The sequence below is a fragment of the Orcinus orca genome, chromosome 5 (genome assembly GCF_937001465.1).
Source record: "Orcinus orca chromosome 5, mOrcOrc1.1, whole genome shotgun sequence".
NCBI classification, from domain to species: Eukaryota; Metazoa; Chordata; class Mammalia; order Artiodactyla; family Delphinidae; genus Orcinus; species Orcinus orca.
In genome coordinates this window covers 28,530,565-28,551,269 of record NC_064563.1, presented here as the reverse complement: position 1 = coordinate 28,551,269, position 20,705 = coordinate 28,530,565, and the positions used below count along the sequence as shown (strand labels likewise).

Genomic DNA, 20,705 nt, shown 5'->3' with positions numbered 1-20,705 from the left:
CTGCGATGACTTCCGCTGCCCCCGGCCGTGTGAGGGACACCTCCCTCCACCCCTGTGCACTTGGACTCTCGGCTTGCCAGTGTATTTCATGGACTCTGCAGATCTGTGCCATATTTTCTGAAGAGATGATAATTTGGTTCTAGTTTTAGAAAGTCGCTCAGTGAAATGAAAAGTCCTGCCTGCAGTCCTCTAATATCACGGGGAGTCGTGGTCCTTTTATTTAAAAAAATAAATAAATTCTGCAACCGTGTGCAACAGATCTATTGATTAAAGAGAGTTACGTGACTGCAGTATGAAAAGTTTCCATAAGCCATCTTTACAAAAAGACTGAAAGTGTGTGCCTGAAATCCCATACTCTAGCATTGTAAATGCTTTTCAGGGCTATAAACATAAAGATTCTTGAAGAATAGCTACTCCGTCTTGCACCAATAATGCATTTGTCCCAAGATAAGAAAATTGCCTGGAAAATGCTCATGTTTATTGGACATAAGAGATAAGAGTTTCTATAAATCCAAGAGAAAATACCCTGGCTGGTTGAGTTAATGATTTCCCCCTTGGGAGAATTGTTTTCCGGAATGGCTGTTCTTAAATTGCCTGGTTTCTGCACCTTTCCAGCATCCATTCTGCTGGATGTGTTTCTGTTTGGGAGCTGAGAAGCATGTGAGATGAGGATCTTTGGGGACGAAAAGGTTGGGGAGAAAGCAGCAACCAAGCTTTAGGTGGGGACCCTGCTTTCTGAACACCATACGGTTCCCTTGGATGGCAGCATCGGCTGTTGCCCTGACAGCCCCAGACAGCGTGGAGCCAGGGTGAAAGGGGAGGGCCAGCAGGCTCAGAGGCTTGTTGGAAAACTAAGGTGATCACATGGACATCAGAGAACCATGCCGAAGTGAATGGATCCCCTCACAGCGCATGGACAGCCAGGGGCCAACCAGACTGGGTTGCAGTGTCCCGGGGGCCTGAGCCAGGCGTGGAGGCAGAACAGACTCACCCAAGGGCTATGTGCAGATCCAGTGGACCTGGAGAAGCAGCACACAGAAAGGACCCCAAACCCAGCCTTGCAGAACAGCAGCAGTATCTTCAATTCTGAGAGACTGGAATGAGACGAGAATCCAGAAGGAAGGCAACAGGAAGAAAGTCTGTCCCCGGAGCCCAGAACCTGGGCAGAAACACCTTCCGTGAAGCATCCTTGTCATTCATTCTTCAGATATTTATTGAGAACCTGCCATGTTCCAGGAACTGCACGAAGCACCGGAGATTTACAATCTAACCAAAAGAGACACAGTCTCTGCTCTTGTGGAACTTGTGATGGTAGATGGGAATGGGGTAGGGGGTGAGAGTTTCAGATGGAAAACAATCACAGAAATAAATGAATCGTTTAGGCTACTGGTCAAAGCCAGTCATATCGCCAAGCCAAAAATCGCCAGGCCAGGGATGTGTACTCCTTCCACCGGAGGAGGGTGTCAATGAAAATAGTCAATAAACAATCAATAATAAGAATAGAAAAGAGTTTTATCTGAGCCAGACTGAAGACTAACCCGGAAGCCATCTTCCCAGATGACTCAGAAACTGCTCTGGAGAAACAGCGTTTTCAGCACAGTTTTATATCTTGTCAGACCAAAGAATATTAAACAAGTCAGGGTTATACTTCTTCAGGTTTTCAAAAAAAAGAACAGATCGGCACATACGCAGTGAGTCAGTACGGCCTCGGCACCTGGGATGGGAGTCTTATCATCAAAGGAGTATCAGCATTGGCGTCCCAAGAGGGGCATTTAATCTTTACTTTTAACATGAACGTTGTTTACTTCTGGTCGATGTGCCCTCTTTTTTAATCATTAAAGCATATGTACACTCTATGTCTGATAGGCTACAAATGCCTGAAACACAGTGAGACCAACCAAACTGAAACGTCAGAGTTTGGAGCAGAGAAATGTTTATGGCAGGGTCATGCAAGGAGACAGGTGGCTCGTGCCCAAAAAACCCCCAAACTCCTCCAAGGGTTTCAGCAAAGCACTTTTAAGGGCATGGTGAGGGGGGCATGGTTAGTTGTTGCAAACTTCTTGGTGCTGGAATCCTTCCTTCTTGCAGCTGTCCAGGCAGGTCAAGTCAAACCTCCAACAAGACAAATGCTATGCTCTGTTCTGCAACTTTTTATCTCCATACAAATGGAAAAGTGTTATACCCTTAAAGGTCAGAGCCTTGAGAATGGGCTATCCTGTATATTTCAGGCTATAGGCAACATTCTTAACTGGAAGCAAAAACAACAGAATACAAAGGTGAAAGTAAAAGAAACAGATTTGTTCTTCCCTATTGCACTTCTCAAATCATCTATGGGGAAGGACCAGTTTTTTTCCCCAATCATCATGGAGCATGATTTTACAAAAATATAATAGAGACAGATTTCTAGAAAAATCAAATAAATAGCAAAGGCATTCAAAATATAAGCCAATTTTTTAAGTATAATTAGATTCAACAGATGTAAAATTACTCTGTCAAATTGCTATAAAATTTCTAAATGCTACCCTGGATTTCTATGACAGAACTATAACAAGCAGTTCCAAGGCCACACCGGTCTATAGACCACAGTGAGTAGCATTGCCCCAGAATCTGTCCTTGCCCTTGCCCTTGCCCTCCACAAAATCAGAAATGATTTAGACTTGGATTATGTTTCCAACTTGGTCTGATCACAGGCCATCTTTACATGGTCCTTACCTCTCAGCACTGGTTCTCCTGGTTGACAATGGCAGGCCAAGGAAGATGGCACGATAGAAGCCTCGGGCTTCATCGAGAAGCTATTGGGCAGCAAGCTGTCTGAAGTTTCCCAGGTGCTCCCAGAATAAGGCCTGAAATTGTCCACCTACATGCCCGACTCTGAAATCACCCAGGTGACGATGTGAGGGTATTATCAGGCCAAGGAGTCGGTAATCATGGTGATGATTTGGGACAGAATTAGACTCCCTCTGTCATCAGGAAACTAGAGAGAACTTCACAGGCAGGACAAAATTTGAGGACAAATTACTAGTTGTTTCATTTGACATTTATGGAGACATCTCAGGGGATTAGAAAAATTGCAAATACATGAAGTTTTCCAAAATTGGAGTCATATGTAAGTGCAATTTCATCATCATACACACTTGTCCACAGACACTCAAACTCAGGCGGAGGTGTGTACATATGTGTGTACACACACGCGCGCACACACACACACACACACACACACACACACACACACACGCCACGTCTTGGATCCTTTTCATTTTAATGCGTGGCAGTCCAGAATCTATGAATTCCAGATGACTGCCTTCTTCGCCTTTGACGAAATTGGAGAGAGAGTGTGTGTGTGTGTGTGTGTGTGTGTAGATTTTCATACATCTAATCACTCACTCATTTCATAGATATTTATTGAGCACTTATTATGTGCCAGGCCCTGCACAGTGATGTATAAGTCATGCTCCAGAGCATGACTGGGTGATAAACAAAGAGTAAATAATTCTCAGGAGGAAGGGAAGGGCCAGCCACAGAGGGGCCAGGGACTGACCACCAGGCGGAGGGCTGACCTGCGTTGTACTCCCTGATCTGAACCGTGGGTACTTTTTCTCTCCCTTCTTCTCCTTTGTAGTTAATTAAGATCTCCCTTTTTAGTAAGAACTAAAAGGTAATAAAATCCTCTTGTGAAGATTAAGCATAGTAAATGCCAAGGGGTTAGTAATAAAGGAAGGGCAAGGATTCCTTATATTTGTAATTAGTTCAGAGAGTTTGTGTTTTCTTTCTTTTTAAATTGTGCCTGCAGGTAATTGTTTTTAATTGGGGAAGGGAAAGCCATATAATGTAATGCTCAAAAGTAGATGTGCCTCTTATGTGTTGGGCCCAGGGTAAGTGGTTTGCGTTTGTTATCTGATATAAACCCAATCGGCAGCTCTGAAATAGGTGATAACATCACCAGTGTTTGCGTGAGTAAACTCAGGCAGGGAAGGAACTGACTGGCCCCCCGTCCGTGGTACCAAGTGGCAGAGCTGGGACTCACACCTGGGTCTAACCCCAAAGCCTGGGCTCTTCCCTTTGGGGTAATTAATATTCCCATTCTACAGATGAAGAAACTGAGGCCCAGAACCATTAAGGAACATGCCCAAGGTTATTCAGCTGGAAAGGAAGCTATGTAATTCGTGGGTCCCAGTTCAAAATGAGAATGAAAAGCCTTTTGCTTTAAAATTACTAAGATCTTCAAGAAAGTGACAGCAGAATGTTACACCAAGTATGGGGCCCTTCTGCACATGAAGCTGGTCTTGGAACCTGGACTGGACTCCTCAGCACCTCCTGCCTCCTTCTGGCTGAATGTCCCATCTCACAGTTATAAACCCACAACAGCAGAAAAGGAAATGTTAAATGAAAATGAACTCAGAAAAGCAAGGGATCCTTTTTGGGGTTGGGTTTTGGAGTCATGCAGGCCTGGCACAAGTACTGGCTCTAACACATGTATGGTCTTATCTAATTTTCACACCAGCTCCCTGAGATGTAGTTGTAATTTCTCCCCATTTTACAGATGAGGAAACTGAGGTAGAGAGTGTCTTGCCCCAGGAGCACTAGCTGGTAAGCAGAGAAGGCAGGCGTCTGCCTCCTCACCCCTCATCTCTATACTCTGTTGCCTAAGTGTCACCATGGCCCTACCCAGAGTCAGGCTGGGATACTGAGGAATTCACCCCAGGAGCCCTGTAGGGAGAGGAGAGAGAAGGCGAGTCTCAGAAGCCAGCCCTTTTCACTCCCATTTACAACAAGGGCCGCTCCCTGGCCCAGCACTTAAGTCCCTTGTAACCTGGCCCCAAAGGTCCTTTCCGGCCCATCTCACACCAGGCCTCCTAGAGGCCCACCCCTGGCCTTACGTTTGTCTATGCTTTCTGAGTCCTGCCAGGCTGCTGGTCAGGGGGCACCATTCATGTCGTTTTCCATCTAAATGGCACCCGTTGGCATTGTACAGCCCCAAGGCCATGGTGGTGACACCCTAGAGTTCTCTCTGCCCCCCGAATGCCCCTCATTCTCCAGTGCTGTGTTAACCATGCCTTCTACCGTCTGCATCCTGATGCATTGACAACTGGGGACTTGCTGAGCCTGGAGGGACTGCCCCTCTCAATTAGGTAATTCCTAGAGAGAGCAAACAACTTACCCTTTTGCTTTTCAAACACTAACCAACCGACCCAGAACCCACATCCCCATCCACCTCTTTTATCAGGCTCTCACACTCCAGCCAACATTCACCTGCCCTACTCACCCCAGGGCCAGGTACCAGACATCGAGGGACAGCCCCTACACCCCAGAGGCCACTGAAATTATACGAACTAGGCGATCCTAAGGCTGCTTACCCTGCCTCGCCTCTTCCTTCCCATGCAAACCACAGTACAGGCCCTTGCCTATGGTTTTCCCCTCTCCCTCTGCCTCCTGACTGACCCTGTGCTTCTCCATGTGCCCCCAGTGGTGTGGGCCCCCTCGCTTTGGGACTTGTGAGTATAACAAATTCTCTTATCAATGGCAATAATATCCTGATCTGTTGGCCTTATCACACTTAAATAATAATACCACCTATATTAAAACAAAGCCCAGGTTACTTCCCCCAGGAAGCTGCCTCTGATCACCCTGGTCGGGATAACTTATCTCTTCCTCTTTGTTCTCTGGGACCCACATTTTGTCCCTCTGTCCCTCTGTCTGCCTGAAAGCTGGCCATGTGGCTGCCTCTGCCCTGACCGTCAGCACCATCCAGTTAAGGGTTATGAGTCACACTTCTCTGCCTCCCTTGCCTGGGGCTCTGCCTGGCACATAGTAGGTGCTCAGTAAATACATGTCATCTAGAATAAAGATAAGAATGATACAAGACTGATGATGGTAGTGGTGGCAGTAGCTCTCTGTTCCTGGTGCTTTGCATACCTTTTCTCCAATTCCCAAAGCAGCTCTGCAAGGTAGATTTGTGTTGTCATCATTCTACAGATGAGAAAATGAAGCTCAGGGAGGTTCACTGATTTACCTAAGGCCACACCGCCAAGAAGTGGCAGAGCCATGGTTCAGACCTGAGTCTGCCCAGCTGCAGAGTTAACACTCTTGAATTTAGTTAAATTGAATTGAAGTTAATTCCACACCGTGTGACACTGTCAGAGGTGATTCTCTGAGTGGGTTGATGGAGAGGTGGCAATCAGGAATGTTCTAGTGTTCTGCAAATGAGCACCAGCCCTAAGCCAGCTGCCGAGTGATCTTTTCAAAGCACAGTCTAGATTCTTCATGGCCTCACTAAGCACCCATTTATGGCTCTTCACTGGCCCTAAGATGAAACCCAAACCTCTTAGCCAGCATCTGTCATCTGATCACTTACCTTTCCAGCCCATCTCTACCTCTTTACTCACCCCCAACTCAGAGGCACTGGACGGCCAGTGGAGGCAAAGATGCTCCCTATTAAGCGTGGGTACCTCCCTGGCTTTGCCCTGGGGGAAAGGAAGTCCCTTGGTGCCAAACCAAAGCCACTTATTTCTAAGAGAAAGTCTTGAAAGATGCCAGGTGGTTGATGCCTGCAGAGACTGGTTAGAATGTCAGCTGCCTGAACAATCCCTGATCAGGAGCAAAAACCCCTTTCCTATCCCTCCCACTCCCGGCATCCCCACATCCAGCCACTTACCTTGTATGAATCCTAGAAAACCCGATGCTTCTTCCTCTGCTAGAAGGTGAGACCAGGAAGAGCTGGAGGCCCTTTGAACATGAACAATAAAGGAAAAAGGAATGTTCGGACACACCTGTGTCTGTCCCTCTCATCCTTCTGCGTCCCTTCTGAGTTCAGAATTGGAACAATGGACCTGAGTGTCTTCGATTACAAGAGCCCTCAAAGCCTGTGCTTTCCAGAAGTCTCTGATTAGCTTTGTTCCACCCACAGGCATCTAATAAGAGCATTCCAAGTGGTTAATATTCTCCAGATGAGAAAATGTATGTTCCCCCAATTCAGCAGGAGTTATAATGCCATCATCCTGTTTCTAAATCCTTAATGCACCGAGAAGGAATTTAGCTCCTGAAGGCATTCCAGTGCTAACCTTTTCAGGAATACTTATGATGTCATCGAGCTTGATTATTAAAACAACAGGTGGTCTACTTCCTTTCTCTTCATTTGAGAAAACAGTGGAACCACAATTCATTAACTAATCTCTAGGTCCTTTATACATTGAAAAGATTTTGTTTCCAAGCAGGACAGCTCAGAGAAGTTTAGGAAGCTTGTGAACCAAGGAGTGGGATGTTTCTATCATGAGGCTTCAGCAGGAAGATTGCTGTGTTGGGCCCTTAGCCTTCAACGCTCACGATGAGCCCACGAGGAGGTGTAACTATCCCGAATGTACAGATGAGGCCACGGAGGCCCAGAGATGACAACTGTTTTGCAAAAGTCACATGACCCGCATTCGGAGGAGATGAGATTCAAGCCTAGATCTCTCCAGTCTTCAGTGTCCAAGCAACCCCTCACCCACACAAACTGCCCCTAAGGTCAAGCAGTGATAAAACTGACAACACTCCTTGATCCTTCACGAGCATCAGAGATTATCGTCTTTTTTTTTCATATATCAGTGCAAATTGAAGGTTCAAAAATGAATCTGGGGACTTCCCTGGTGACACAGGGGATAAGAATCCGCCTGCCAGTGCAGGGGACACGGGTTCGAGCCCTGGTCCGGGAAGATCCCACGTACCGCGGAGCAAATAAGCCCGTGCGTCACAACTACTGAGCCTGCGTGCCACAACTGCTGAAGCCTGCGCTCCATAACAAGAGAAGCCACCACAAGGGGAAGCCCGCGCACCGCAATGAAGAGTAGCCCCCACTTGCCACAACTAGAGAAAGCCCACTCGCAGCAACAAAGGCCCAACACAGCCGAACAAATAAATAAAATTGAAAATCTTGAAAGACAAAAATGAATCTGTAAAACTCACCATTCTCAGTTCCAGCAAATCCTCAGAATCATGGAGGAGCTATTGTAAAAGGGCCCTGTGACTGTGGGCAAGTCACACCAACTCTCAGCCACAGTTTTCCATCTGCACAATTAAGGTAGTAGCACTCATGGACTTTCCTGGTGGCACAGTGGTTAAGAATCTGCCTGCCAATACAGGAGACATGGGTTCAAGCCCTGGTCCGGGAACATCCCATATGCCGCGGAGCCTCTAAGCCCGTGAGCCACAACTACTGAGCCTGTGTGCCACAACTACTGAAGCCCGCGCACCTAGAGCCCGTACTCCGCAACAAGAGAAGCCACCTCAATGAGAAGCCCGCGCGCCACAACGAAGAGTAGTCCTACTCGCCACAACTAGAGAAAGCCCACGCACAGCAATGAAGACCCAACGCAGCCCAAAAATTAATAAATAAATAAATTTATTTTAAAAAAAGAAAAGATAGTAGCACTCACTCACTGGGTTGCTGGGAGGATTAAATGAAAGAAGAGACCTAAAAGCGCTTAGCACCTTGTAGGTGCTAATAATTTTATGTCTTCTTATTTCCTGCAATAAATGTTATTGCATAAATAATCACTTAACAATAATAACTGTTGAATATGTCCCTTGTGTTTGAGGCTGAAACAACTGCATTTAATCCCCCCAGATCCTGGGTGGTAGGTGTGACTTTTATTGAGACTCAAGGTGGGTAAGTAGTTTGCCCAGAGTTCACACAGGAAGTGGGAGGCCTGGAATTTGAACACAGACACCCTGAATTTAAAGGTCATACTTTTAGCCATCCTGCCATCCTTCCCTCTGGAAAATGAAGATGAATAGATATTTCATGTGACAAAGGCTGAATTTGATGACTTGCATTTTGCTCTCTTAATCCCCACCCCAACTCCTTCTTGGAAAATGAAAGATGTTTGTGTGAGCTTCCCACTGTCTCCAGGACGCTACACTCAGAAAGCTTCATTGATTTCTTTTACTATATGGTTGCAATTTTGCCTACGCTTCATAAACCCTCAAAAACAAGCCTCATGAGGTCACCAAAGCAACTGGCAGATGTGATGATCCTAAAGTTCTTCTGTGCCTGATTTCTCTTCAGAGAGGGACTCGTCCCCTCTACCCAGGGGCGGCAAAAAGAATTAAAACTTTGCTAGGACTGTGCCTCCACTGACTTTTCCTTCGTTATTTGTTTGCTTCTTTATTTACACTCCTTCAGAAAAGGACTTGATGTGGAATTTCTCATCAGAGATAACCACTAAAATATCTAGATGAGAAAGAGAACCCACAGTCCCCACAGAATAAAGGGAATCGATACTGATGTAAGGCCATACCAAGGTCCCCCTGCACAAAACCATTTCCCTGATTATTTTTAAATCTGTATCTCTAAAGAAAAGGAAGATCCAGGGAGAGAAGAGTGAGGAAGGGAAGGAAAGAGGCCCCCTCCTTGACACCATGTTTAATTATTGGGAAGAGATTCCTCCATTATCAGTTCTGGACCACTTGCCTTGCTGAGGACAGAGAAAAGCAAACATGTGATGGGCTGCTGTTGGGATGGATGGCTCTGCAGGACTGAGGGTAGGGGCAGACGGAGGCAGTACCAGAGAAGCTACAAACAGGCTGTGGCTTCTCTCTCTGGCTCAAGAAGGGATGCCATGGCTGAAGTCAAGGTTAGGTCTCTGAGGCTTCTCAGATCCACCTGGCAAACATTTCCTGTGCTCAGAGCTAGGTGTGGAGGGATCAAAAATAAACGCACAATTCCTGCCTTTAAAGAGTTCTTAGTTACAGGAAGAGGCAGGCACACGAATGGATAATTCCAAGGTGATATCCTGCAGGATCCATTCACACTTCCTACCACTGTCTAGTGAGCATGTGCTCTGTGCCGGCCATTGTGCAAAATGATGGGGATTCAGGGTAACCGTCAGCTTGGAGTCTAATACTGTAGTCTAATGGCGAATATGCTGTGAGAGCACAGAGGAGGGTTTCAACCCAGACTGGAGAAATCCTGAAAGGTTACATGGGGGCGGTGACGGACAGAAGAGAATAGAAAGGGCACTCCACGCAGAAGAAATGGCATGATTGAATGCTCAATAGTATGAAACATTGTGTACCTAGGACACGACGAGACTTGTCATGTGCGGACCTCTGCTTACAGCACTGTGAGTTTTAGATATATCTAAGAAAAAGCCCTCCTGTCTACCAGTGATTGGTCCTTTAGATTGACCTCTAGAGCGTGGGCTATAGCAGCTTCGTGATCTCATCCTCCAGGAGAAGACACAGCTCCGCGGAGCTCTGAGTGAAAACACGTAATTGGGTGTATTCTCTTTTACTTGTAGTCGCTATCATTTAAACATCCTCCCATGGCAAGTTCTCTGGTGATGAACCCCACAACATGGTGTACGATCTTTGCTTATGGCTCAGAGAAACCCCTTAAAGTATGGCTGGTTAATGCAGGGGTTCAGAGCTAAACCCAAATTACCTGGTTAGCTGGAATGTGGCAGGGTTGCAGTGCAGGGGGGATGCACGTCTCCTTTGCTCGCTGGGGAAGGAGTAACATGGACTGGGGCCCTACTGCATGTCAGGCCCGCATTGTTGCACCTGGCCCTCAGCCCCCCAGTGTGGTCCCTACTTCACTGATGAGGTGCCTGAGGCTAGGAGACCTTCACTAACCTTCCCAAGAAACTCCTGACCTGATTGAGTCAAGCCAAGATCATTGCGGCATCCACTTCAAATGAACTTCTCTGAGGCTTCCTGTGGGCATTCATCCTTGACGTTCAGGTCTCAGCTCAGACAGGAACTCTCTCCATCTAAAGAGTCACTCTCTGTCACCACTTTTCCTTTCATAGCACTTACCCTCCCTGACAGGACAGCATGGACATATTCATTATCTGCCTCTCTCTCCCAGCTCCACAAGGCAGGGACCCTTCCTGACTCCTTCACTGCTGTATCTGTGATGCTACAAGCAGAGCCAGGTACATAAGAACCCCAAACAAATAAATGCTTTCTTACCGAACGAAGCCATCTGACAGTCCATAAGCCCAGCCCTTCCACTCCACTGGTTTCCTCAAGGTGGCGGCCGGTGGCCCATGGGGTGTTTGTGGGGAACCCCTGGGTGGCTGATGAATGACCCTACATGCAGGACTCTTTTGAGTTTCTCAAGGGTGAGGGCAGGCAGTCCATGGCTTTTCATTTCTACCTTAGCAAAAGGATACCATCTAGCAATGTGACAGATGTTTGAGATTCATAAACTAATAGTACCACAACTCATGGTCCTTGATGATTCAGACTTCTACCCACAAGTCTGGTTCAGGCTGGCACAGACCCCTCAGGCAGCTGTTGCTCTCAGCAAGCGCTGTTGCCAGTCCCCATGAGCGTGGCCTCGACTCGCCTCTGACTTTCAGTGGCTGCTACGGTTGTTTCAATCAATTCTTGTGTACACTCATGCTTGGTGTGTATTTTTGTTGATTGCTCTGTTTCGTGTGGTACCATTTTGATTGTGATTTTGTTCCTCTCCAGCATTTTATTGTCTCCAAGTTATTTTTCCACTAAAAAGCAGGGATAAGACCATCAGCCCTACTTAAGTGGGTCACAGTCCTGAATGTTTGGGAAAGAGTCCCTGCACCTCACCTCGTGGCCTCGTGTAATCCTGAATTACCTTGCTCGCCTTTATTTTGTGACCAGAGGTATACGTTCCTAAACCTCACCTTGCTGGGCAAAACGGGGAAAATGGGGCAAGGGGCTTGACACTCGAAAATGTCATCAGTGACACATAAAAAAGAGAGAGAGGGAAAACGTTAGCACGGTGTTACTTTTACACAGGTTAAGTGGTTAAGAAATAGATAAGTACTACAATAAGTAGTACTTGAAGAGACCTGAGGTTTGCTTGTGGAAGTGGACACAGGAAAGGTTGCAGCTGGTACGTTACTGTGAAGAGGGTTTTCTGATGGGAATGGGAAGTTGTAACAGTGGTCCAGGCCGGTGTGACTTTTCACACATGGTGAGGGGAGTCGCTGGTAGATGTCTGAGGTCTGTGCACGTGCCTGTTTTGGACATTCCCACATGGCTCGGCTCAGCTCAGCTGAGTGCAGGTTTCTGCATTCACCTAATATTTCTCGTGCAAGAAATCTTGCATAAGCAAATGTGAAATTCCCATTATCCTCAAATTGTTTCCTAATATATCAATTGTGGTGGAACAAATTCACGTTTTCAAAACACGTGTTATAGCGGAACTGTCTGTACCTGACTTACTGTCATTCTTCCCTTGTTTGCTCAGATTGGACCAAGAGGATCGAGTACCAGCCTGGCTCAGGGAGCGTGCCCCTGTTCCCCAGCATCCACCTGGAGACGTGCGACGGGGCTGTGTCCTCCATCCAGATCACCACAGAGCTGCAGACCAACTACATAGGGAAGGGCTGTGACCGCGAGACCTACTCTGAGAAATCCCTTCAGAAATTATGCGGTAGGTTTTTCCCTGTTGAGATTAGTTTTTAATTATTTTTTTAAACAATATATACAAAGCATATGTTATTATATTATGAAAGAATCGCCCCTCCCCACTTCATCGGTATGTGTAACGTCTGGATGGATACTGTTTACTTATCATGGTTAAAGGGTCAGAGGGCACAGGTTTTGGCATCAGACACACCTGATCAGAGCCCACCATGGACCAACTGTATGTCTGTGGGCAAGTGATGTGACAAAGCCTCTATTCTTCATCAGTAAAATAGGGATTCATGACCTCATGTGTTTTTTTTTTTTAATTAATTTTATTTTTGGCCGCGTTGGGTCTTCGTTGCTGCACGTGGGCTTTCTCTAGTTGCAGTGCGCTGGCTTCTCATTGTGGTAGCTTCTCTTGTTGCAGAGCACAAGCTCTAGAGCGCAGGCTCAGTAGTTGTGGCGCACGGGCTTAGTTGCTCCGCGGCATGTGGGATCTTCCCGGCCCAGGGCTCAAACCCTTGTCTCCTGCATTGGCAGGCGGATTCTCTACCACTGCGCCACCAGGGAAGCCCAACACCATGTGTTTAAGAGCACCTAGCACAGGGCCTGAAGGAACAGGGATCCCTTCCACTGTGTTGGTTTACAGAGAGGTGCCTGCCCAGGGGCCAGTGTGAAGGGTAGTGTCAGCTACTTGGGGAGAGGTGGGTCTCCTCCCCCAGGACCAGCTATGGAACTTGAGGGCTTAGTGCAAGTGAAAGTGCAGGGCCCTTTTCCAAAATTATTAAGAATTTTAAGGCAGCAACAGCAAAGCATTAAAGCAAGCTGGGGGCCTCGTGTGATTGTTCAGGTCACATGCCGGTGAAGCCAGGCCTGGCTGCCCAAGTCAGAAGAGAAGAGCGAGGGTGAGAGTGGAGGTGGGATCAGGAAAGTCCAAGTGTGGGGGACAGAGGGCTTGCTGTCCACAGGCTGAAAGATGGCGCCCCAAGATAGGAGCAGGCCGGAACCAGGAGCCAGGCTGCTCGAGGTTCTGTACAAGGAAGCTTAGCTTTATTGAGCACCTGCCGTGTGCACCCTCCTAGACTCTTCACATGCCCTACCCTAAGTTCCCCACTACACTGAGGAGGGTCTTATTCACCCAGTTTTAAAGATGGACAATTTGAGGCCCAGAGAGGAAAAATGACTTGCTCAAAGTCATGCAGATAGAAAGTGACAGAGCCAGACTTTGAAGGTAGGTTTGTGGGAATGAAGGGCTCTTTGGCTCAGGGTTTGTGACTCCGGGCCAGGCCTCTGGAGCTGGAACGTAAACCGCTCAAGTCAGCTGTGGAATAAGATACTCAATACGGGGCGGACGGTGCCCTGTGCTTGGTAAACCACACCGTGCACGGGTGGATGGGTCTCCTTCATCCCCACCACGTATACTTCATTTCTGTTCTCTCCAAGAATATTCAGGCCCTCACACTGACTCTCCAGCTGGGCTGTGGGCAGCTTAGGAAAGAGCTTCCTCTTAGACGGGGCCTACACTTGGGGGTAACTCCATCCCCACCAAAGGAAAAGGAGACTCCCGAACACACAGCGTAGCCTGCATCCCCTCCTGGGGACCCCTCCACTATTCTCTTCAGGGCAGTTTTTCTCTCTCAACATTGACACACACACTCATGCACACACATGCACACACAAGTGCATACAGGCACACACAGCACACATGCATAGACAAATATGCACACACATGCACATATGTGCGTGCGCCCCCCACACACACACACACACCTTCACACACACAGCTCTTGCCCAAAGGACCAAGTGACAGTTTGAGAACTGAATGTGAAATACACCCTGCTCGGGTATCACCGCGTCCTATTTGTCATGTCACCAGGCCGGCAAGGAGGGCATGTGGGAAGGCACGTTTTTCCAGAATGATGCAGGAGATTCGGAAAAACACCACGACCTCCATATTCCAAACTGCTCTTGTGAAAATGGCTGTCAGGGGCCCGCAGTATTGAGAAAGCTGCCTCTGGTTCTCTCCTTCAGTCCGGGAGCGGAGAAGCCAACTCCGCTGACAACTTACTTTGAATGAATATCCCATTTCGCTCCCCGCACGCCTGAATTATAAGTCAAGTCCACCCCATGCCACCGTGGGTGACGGTCATTTCCTAAACTCCTCCAGGTTAGAAAGAGATGATGGAATCAGCTTATTAAAGATCAGATGGGCCCAAAGGCGCACACTGGTGATTTGATTCTGAATGTTGTGAAGGGGAGACCAGGAGATAGGTAGAGTGAGAAGGATTTTCTGAGCGAAGAAACTTTAGAGCCAGATTGCATCTGGTTGTTAACATAGCTCATTGCTTCTGGGCTGCCAGCCTCACGTGGCAGGAAGGCAGGTTAATTCAGTCAGGAAAGCACTTTCCCCTGAGATGCGAGCTTATCTGGTGCTGGGAGCGACCATTTGTTAAGAGAGGTCTGCCCGTCTTTCTGGTGACCTTCCCGGCAGTGCCACCCTCCCATCGCACTTCTGGAAACCCTGAGAGAGCCTGACGGGCAGGGCCACTCCTGCCTCCAGATTAGGAGTCTGACTCTTGAATCGGCGGAGGGAGAGTTCAGGAAAGAAGGGCAGGAGCAAATGAGTGAGACAGATGCCCATCTGCTCTGGGGTCGGCTTCCTCAGGCCCCACACGCTCTCCAAACCGTGAGGGAAAGGCAGGCCAGATCGCTTCTAAAGCAGAGCCTGGGTTGTAATTCCTGACTCCCATGGGGCACCTTAGGTTCTGGAGACAAGCTTCTCTGTGTTTTCAGTGGACGGTCGACAAGTTGCTGGCGGGGTTTCCCAGCCAGGAAGCCACCATGACACTTCAAGCCCCGACGTTCATGCATTTTTCATTCTACAAATCTTTATTGACTTTGGGTGGAAACAGGGAGACCAATTAAGATGTTATCGTCATAGTCTAAGCAAGAGAGAATGATTTCTGAACCGGGGGAGTGGCGGTAGGGATGAATTTAAGACAGATTTAGGAGGTAAGAGTCAATCACTGATTAGCTGTCAGCAGTGAAGAAGAAGGAATCTTAGAAGATTCTAATGTGAGCATCTAACTGGACGAGAGTGCCACCAACCAGTAGCCACCAAATTCAGGGCAAGGGCGGATTTAGGGGGCAGTGATGACCGGACCTGTGGAACATCCAGGTGTGGATGCCTAGCTCTAGCCTGGCTCTCCACACCCCGAGGACCCACCTCCATCCTGCTGATCCGTCCTTATAGCCCATTTCTCCCTGCCGTCCTGCCTCTTCTTGGCCAGGGTACCCCATCTGTTGCCGTTCCCAGTTCATTCCCATCCCTAAGCCTTTGTTCATGTTTCTTCCCGCTAGAATCTCTCTCTCCTTCGCCATTCCAAACGCTTCCCTTAAGTCAATATTCGCCTGCCCTCTGTGCTCGCCAGGGTCAGTCCTGGGGCGCTTCCTGGTGTCTTTGAGTTCTGGCGTTGCTTCTGTGACATTTCTTGTTGTGCGGTGACCCAGGCAAGGGTGTCTCCCCAGAGGCGCCTTGTGGAGGTCTGGTCGCTGCCCACCTGCTTCTTCCTCCTGCAAGGTCGCTCCACAACGAGCAATGATGGGATCCTGCCTAAGGGGCCGTCGGACAACAGCTGGGCAAAGCTGCTGTCGGGAAACACCGGACAGGTGCAGTAGCACCAGAAATGGCCTCTTTGTTTCCAGGGGAACACTGGACGTCAGGCATATCGCTGCCTGCAGTTTGTGCATGGAAACACTTCCATTCCATCTTGAAACAAAAACGATACAGGGCCCTGCACCTGTGTCCCCTTCAGCTTGTAGGACCAAACTTAGCTTGACATGGTCCCCCATTGCCACTGGCTTACATGAAGCCAGGCCTCTTGGGGAAGTTGGACAAGCCGCTTATCACCTCCTCTGGGTTCAGAGATTCAAGATGAAGGGATCTCCCATCTCAGTCCCAGGCTTTCCCGAGGTGAAGTGTCACAGAACTGCCTTGAGTATGAAATTCATGATGAAGCCCCAGTGACTCTTGCCCAAATTAAACTTGACATTAACCAGAGCCCAAGAAAAGGCTCACTTCCGTGCCCCTGAGTCTGTGCATATTACAATAAACAGCAAAGCAGTTTGTGACACACATGTCATTCGGAGACCAGAGGCCAGGGCTGCTCCTCCCTGGAAGCACAGGCTCCTGGCACTGGCCGGCACCTCCCCATATGACACTCGGGGTCAGCTGCTTTCTATATGTAGTCAAGAGCTCCGAGGACAGGTCCTGTTGAAGGCAAGGCTGCAGAGAGAGACCCTTCTGCTAAATCAAGGGATTGAGCTGTCAGACCAGCTCAGATTACCAGTCGGTGAGCTGTTCACAGGATTTATACACTTGTGGGTCCAGGAGGTCTTCATAGCAAATCCATTCATTCATGTATTTATTAGTTCAGCAAATATTTGTTCAGTGTCCAAATGTTCTAACTCGTGAGGTTATCTAGAAGTTAGTGAGACCACTTAACAATTCAGTCTCCTGGGGAAGACAGACAGTAAAAGAAGTTCAGTCCATGGCTTTCTACTACACCGTGCAGCGTAACAGAGCTTGCCCTCACTGAGAATCACAGTTCAAGGCTTTTATACCTTCAAAACACCCCAACCAGGGGAAGCCATCATCAGTTCCTCCAAGATGCCTCTAAACAGCTGGAGCTTCCGCGGGGGGGCAGAACCAGCCCCCCAGTCATAGCCAGTGTTTCCATTCTCAGAGAGCTGAAGTGGGCCTCTGACTCTAAGGAAAACTGATGCATACGTGTTGGGAGTCCCATTAAGTCACTACTCATACATGAGCAAGTGTGCACACACTGACCCGCGGGTGACGACAGTGAGCAATGGGCTTCTCTTTGGATATGACTTCTTTGCAGTCAATTACGCAGCTACCATACAGCCCTTCTATTCCTGGAGAAGGTTTTTGCCTACAGTGGCCTTTCCCAGGCTGGTCAGCAACTGGGTATCCACGGCTCTGCCCCAAGAGCTTGGCTGACCACCCTCATCCAAAGCCCAGCGTGCTTCACCTGGACAGTTCAGGGCCTTTGAGGAACCCCTCTCGTCTAGGATTCCAGAGGTGGAATGATAGTCTGATCAACAGTGTGAGCTCTGGAAAGGACATCAGAAAGTCCTCCACATCTATCCTGAAGGTCTGCAGATAGAGAAGTGCAAATGGTAGCCGCTGATGTCAGTCACTTAATGTGGTGTATCAGTCAGGATAGGGCAGGTTATGCTGCAGTAACAAGTGATCCCAAAATCTATTGGCTTCAAATAACAAAGGTTTGTTTTCTATTCCTACCACATGTCCTTCTCGGGTTGACTGTGGCTCTGCTCTACGTTAGTTTCCCACTGGGATCCAGGCTAACAGAAAGGCCTCTATCTAGAACATTGTTGATCTCATGGCAGATGGAGAAAACATGTGATGAACCATGGACTGGCTTGTAAAGCTTCTGCCCTAAGATGACACGTCACTTGCACTCACATTTCATTGGTCAGAGCAAGTCACAAGGCCAAGTGCTATCAGTGGGTCAGAAAAGTATGTTGAGAACAGAATGCTTTCTATCATCATGTAGTTCAAGTACAGCCTTTGTCAAGAGGGCCTCCCTGGCTTCCCCTGAGACTCTCTAGCGATGAACTCTTCCACACGCCAAAACTAAAAGACTTTCTACTGGGTGACTAGAGGTAGGGCCCATTTCTATCTGGTTCGTTGCTCCATTCTCACCACAGTACCTGACATAACTTAGACATTACATAAGCGTTTAATGAAGTAACGTGGAGTTGCTATTGCTAATCGTGAGAATACTCTATAGAATGAGGCCTGTGTCCTTGAGCACAATGGTTCCTCTCCCCTGAGACCCTCTCCTTCTTGCCATCCTTTCCCCTGCCCCATGATGGACCATGAGGAGGCATGACTGAGGCTCCATGTCTGTCACCCTTGCCACAGGCCTACCGTGAAATGCTAAGGACACTCTGCCCTCACCAAGGCACCCAAAGCAGCGTGCAAACCCAGCAATTAAGAAGTCCAGACGGTGACCACTGTCCCCAGGCTCCATGTGGGCTCTCGCTCCACCATGTGTCCTGAAATCTGCCTAAGTCACCCCTGTCTTTATCTACTTGCTGACTCAGAGATGCTCAGAGATGCTAAGCCGCTGTTGCCAGGTTGCATTATTCTGGGGAGTTCTAGGAAGATGAACTTGGTCCAAAGACTACATATCTCCCATTCCCCAGCCACCCCCAAATCTCTACCTGCTACCACCTTGATAGAGTTCTTCTTTCAGATACCTATGGAGGGTGATAACCTTTAAGGCTTTGTTAGTCGTTAAAACATTAGTGTGAATTAGCCCACCCTGATAGGGCTCAGGGCCTTCAAATCAGACCTCACCTCTGGTTGTAAGCCTCCTGCACTCAGGCTGTAGCTGCTGTGCACCAGACCAGTGTGAACTCTCAGCAACGTGCTGGTCCCAGGGACCTCTGTGAGGGTTCCTAAGGGTGTCTTAAATACACACTGGGGCTTCCCTGGTGGCGCAGTGGTTGAGAGTCCGCCTGCCGATGCAGGGGACACGGGTTCATGCCCCAGTCCGGGAAGATCCCACATGCTGTGGAGCAGCTGGGCCCGTGAGCCATGGCCGCTGGGCCTGCGCGTCCGGAGCCTGTGCTCCGCAACGGGAGAGGCCACAGCAGTGAGAGGCCCAGGTACTGCAAAAAAAAGAAAAAAAAAAATACACACTGATGTGCAGATGTTGCTGTTCCACCTTTCTGAGTTATGCATCCTGTTTACCCACTGCTTTCCATGGGATCCTTTGGGGAGAGGAGCAAGAACTTCAGGAGGAAGGAAAATCTCTCTCAGTTTATTTAAGTGCACTGAAAAAATGAAATACAATCTGTTGAGTCTGTGAAAGCCTGCACCATCTGGTAAAATGCAGTGTGGTGCTTCCCAGGAGGCAACATCTGTGGGTCAGGGAGGGTGGCACGCTGCTCCCCTCACCAGGAAAGACACAGAGCTCCACAACGATTGCCTTGCCAAGGCACATGCCTCTCTGTGGACAGCCACCTGTCCAGGGAGGTGGGGTCCTGAAAACTGGGCTGGGCTTGGCAGGACACTATGCCATGTGATAGAAAGAACATTGCTGGGGGTCTGAGAGCTGGGCTTGCCTCTAGCTAGCTGAGTGGCTGTGTGATCCTGGTCAAGTCATTTCCCCTCTCTGGGCCTCAGTTTCCATGTTTGTAAGATGTGTAGGAGGTTGGGGGTGGGTAGGGATATATTGGGAGTATGGGATTAACAGATGCACACTACCATATATAAAATAGATAAACAACACGATTTACTGTATAGCACAGGGAACTATATTCACTATCCTGTAATAAACTATAATGGAAAAGCATCGAAAAAAGTATACAAATATATACATATGAATATATGTATAACCAAATCACTTTGCTGTAACCTGAAACTAACACAATTTTATAAATCAACTATACTTCAATTTTTTAAAATGTGTAGTAGGTTGCAAGATCTCCCTCCAGGTTGATTGGGGTGGTGCAGCGGGAGTGTGGGCTTCAGGGCTGGCAAACCCTGATGACGGGTCCCCTTACTAGCTGGTGTGATTCTAGGCTCGCTGAGCTTCAAGTTTCTTATCTGTAAACTGGATTCGTAATCGTATTCACCACATTGATGAGTAACTAAGAAAAAGCATTGAAGTACTTAATTCAAGTCTGACACTCACTCAGTGCCCAATAAAATGTTCCAAGGAAACTAAGAATAAAGGTCTGTCAAAATTATAATTCAAAAATATACATGCACCGCTATGTTCATAGCACTATTTACAATAGCCAAGATATAGAAACAACCTAAACGTCCATTGACAGATGAATGGATAAAGAAGATGTGGTACGTATATATAATGGAATGTTACTCAGCCATAAAAAAGAATGAAATAATGCCATTTGCAGCAACATGGATGGACCTAGAGATTATCGTACTAGGTGAAGTCCGAAAGAGAAAGACAAATACCATATGATATCACTTATATGTGGAATCTGAAATATGACACAAATGAACTTATTTACAAAACAGAAACAGACTCACAGACATAGAAAACAGACTTGCAGTGGCCAAGGAGTAAGGGGGGTGTGGGGGAGGGATAGAGTGGGAGTTTGGGGTTAGCAGATGTGAGCTATTACCTATAGAAAGGATAAACAACAAGGTCCCACTGTATAGCACAGGGAACTATTTTCAATACCCTGTGATAAACCATAATGGAAAAGAATATAAAAAAGCATGTAGGGGCTTCCCTGGTGGCGCAGTGGTT

General features: G+C 47.8%; 1 protein-coding gene across 1 annotated transcript in view; it reads left to right on the top strand.

Moving 5' to 3' along the window:
- The window catches only part of CLSTN2 (calsyntenin 2), a 655,487-nt gene that overhangs the window by 523,114 nt on the left and 111,668 nt on the right, over window positions 1-20,705 (top strand). Inside the window, exon 6 of the mRNA XM_004278975.3 lies at window positions 12,212-12,397. Coding sequence (XP_004279023.1) covers window positions 12,212-12,397 — 186 coding nt within the window. The remainder of the gene's footprint in view (window positions 1-12,211; window positions 12,398-20,705) is intronic.